The sequence below is a fragment of the Galeopterus variegatus genome, unplaced genomic scaffold (genome assembly GCF_000696425.1).
Source record: "Galeopterus variegatus unplaced genomic scaffold, G_variegatus-3.0.2 Scaffold1148, whole genome shotgun sequence".
Taxonomy (NCBI): domain Eukaryota; kingdom Metazoa; phylum Chordata; class Mammalia; order Dermoptera; family Cynocephalidae; genus Galeopterus; species Galeopterus variegatus.
In genome coordinates, this window is record NW_007727259.1 from 227,292 (window position 1) to 230,334 (window position 3,043).

The window sequence follows — 3,043 nt, forward strand, 5'->3', positions numbered from 1 at the left end:
AAAAAAAAAAAAAAAAAAAGAATACTTTAGGAAAACTGGCATCACTCTAACCAAGATGAAAACATGTATCAGGCACAGATACCCTCAAGAAGTCTATTTGGTTGCTGATTTCCTCCTCTCACTTGAAAACCTAAGGAGAAGATGCAGACTTTGGAAGAAAGAAAAAACCTGTATATTTGAGGTCTCAGAAAACTTACCAACTAGCTTGGCTTTGTGTCACAACTATCACTACTTCCAATATAGTATCAGAAGTTTCAAAGAATTTTGAAACCAAAATACATTCAGCTGGAAGGGTGAGAAACTAATGCCAGGAAGGCATCTAATCATCACAAACTTTCAGGGAAAGGTCTTCTAGGCAAAGGTTATTCTTTTCCACTGCCCACTAAAAGGGATGAAGTTCTCTATTCACTACCAAGGATGTGTCAAAAAGAAATGTCTTCTCTAGAAGGAAAAGACTTCCTAAGTTCCTAACCTGGAACCTGAGCCTGAGGCAAGTTCTTCTACCTGTCCTAGGAGATCATCTGAGTTCTCCCACTACCTACTTCACAGCTGTGCAGAAACTACAGTAAAGGCAAGAGGCTACCAAATATGTTTGTTGGTGTGCATATATATATATATATATATATATATACACACACATTCATACACATATATTTGTAAAGGTAGATCACATTAGCTGTAGTTTCCTACTGAATTATTTTAGTTTAGTTCCTTTAGATCCTGTAAAAAGAAAATGATTTAGAACTTTATGATAAATTTATAATTTTAAATACTTTAGTTTTAAATTTAAAAATAAACAAACAGCTGGATCCAAAGTTAACTTCCAAAGGTAAAGGAAAATGACAGTTCATGAGCTTCTATCAGAAAGAAACATCAGCCACAAATTTTTGAGTTATCTAGAAAGAAAATAATTAGATGCCCAGGTACAAGAAATCAAAAGGTCATTACTGCATTCTATATCCGAATGAATGCCCCGCCACCCCAAAAGATTAAGAATATATTGCCAGAGAATACTAGAAAAGAGTATGTAGTATATTAATGAAAAAAGAAAGCATCTATTTACAGAATGGACAAAGGAAAGGCATATCTCCAAACATTTACCTTGGTGAACTACTCTTTCTTGAGGTGGAAGGGATAAGGAAACAGAATAAGTGGATACCATAGATTAAGAATGTTAAGGATAAGGGCAGGGGACACCAGATGAGTAAGAAGGTTGGATTCCTCCGTAAGGCCAGACTTTCAAGATACTACCCCTCGAGAACCTTGGGCGAACCTACTGTTTTACAAGAGGAAAGACTGAAGGTTGTGGAAATTACAATTAAAATACAACTTACAGAAAACGAGAAAGACTTCATGTGGACAAATCCCAGTATGGAGGGAGAGAGTAAAAGTGTGAAAAAATAATATAAAGTATTGATTCAGTAAGATGGACAGAAATACAGAATTGAAAACTGCTAAGGAGAACAAACAGAGGCAACGAGAGCGTACACCACCTACAAGTCAACCAGGAATCACTATACGAACTTTAACAAAGTATAAAAACACAAATGTAACACCTAGATTAGGATAGTAGTGGAAATCTGCACAGAAACTTCAAGACAAGGTAGCATCCTGCGAGAGCTTTACGGGATGTGATGGGGAAATAAGGATGGAGTATGAAGGGGGAGGGACTGCAGCAGGGGAAGAGGGTGGGTTGCAGCAGCAGAACGCGCCTTAAAACGAGAAGGAAGGGAAAGCAACCTAAAGGAGAAAAAGAATAGGATAAAGTCAAGTATGGGGTCACAAGAGAATAGAGTAGGAGAGAGAATGGAGACGAGCATGCCCTAAAAAAGTGGAGAGGTCAAAGACCCAAAAGGGATTGTGGCTTGAGGAAAGTAGGTTCTAGGAGAGCCCTACCATAAACCTGACTAAAAAGTGCGAGTATGTGTAGCAGGCAAGACAGGGGGCCAGAACAGGAATGCACTCAGAGGGGTGCGGTGATGGAGACACTAGATTCAAAGTCGGGGTGTAATACGAAGACTACCGAGCAGAGACAATACAGTGTCAAACACCATGACCTCCCCCCAAAGGCATGCATGGGTCAGAAAAGGAGGCATACTCTTGGAGTATGAATACAGAAAGGAGGGGAGGAAAGGATCACACGGTAGGATGGAAAAATATAGAGGTGCTTAACCACAAGGAGAGGGTAAAGAGGAAAGGAGTGGAGTGGGGAGGGATGAGGTTTCCGGAGGAAAAGTAGGACCCCAGGTCCTGCTTACTTGGTCTAGAGGGCAGAAGGGACAGTCCACAGGGGTAGGAGAGTGATGGAGAACATGAAACTACGATGCTGAAGCTGGAGAACTTGGGGAGGACATGGTACCGGCTGCGTCAGAAAAGGAGACGCCGTCAGTAAGAAGAGGTTCGTTATGAGGAAGGCGAGGGGCAGTGAGGAGCAGAAAGCAGCACGCCAAAGGGGAAGGCAAAGGGGCAGAAAAGAAGCCAACGGAATGAGGGCAGGGGTAAAAGCCCTGGGGGCGCAAGGACATAAACTGGAGACTTCAGGGAGGAAGGTGGGAGTCGCAGAAACCAGGGGATTGGGGGCGCCGGGGAAGGGTAAACCCACAAGAAGGTGCCAGGCAGCCGACGCCTGAATGGGGCGGGGGTCCCGAGGGCCGGCCGGGGGAGTGGGGGAGGTGCGGCCTGAGGGTGACAGGAGAGGAGATGCAGGGACAGGGGGAGGAGGCAGGGGAAGAAAAGGGTAGGCGACCCCGATACTCACACCTCCAGGATGCGGTCCCCCTTGCGCACCCCGGCCCGGTCGGCCGCCCCCCCGGGCAGCACGGCGCTCACATGCTGCAGCGGCGCGTACAGCTCCCCGTTGATGCTCCGCAGCTGCCCGCCCTCGCTCACTTGGCCCCGCACGTTGAAGCCGTAGCCGGACTCGGACTTGACGATGCGCACGACCCGCGGGCCGCCGCCTCCCCCGCCGCCGTTCCCGGCGCAGTGGAATCCAGAACCCCCACCGCCGCCGCCGCCGCCTCCGTTCCTGTGAGGGGCTGAGGGG

The 3,043-nt window shown here is 46.5% G+C and overlaps 1 protein-coding gene across 1 annotated transcript in view; it reads right to left on the reverse strand.

Annotated features, from left to right (window-relative positions):
* SNX27 (sorting nexin family member 27) overlaps positions 1-3,043 on the reverse strand; it is a 75,339-nt gene that overhangs the window by 72,128 nt on the left and 168 nt on the right. The window contains exon 2 of the mRNA XM_008575158.1: positions 2,759-3,017. Coding sequence (XP_008573380.1) covers positions 2,759-3,017 — 259 coding nt within the window. The remainder of the gene's footprint in view (positions 1-2,758; positions 3,018-3,043) is intronic.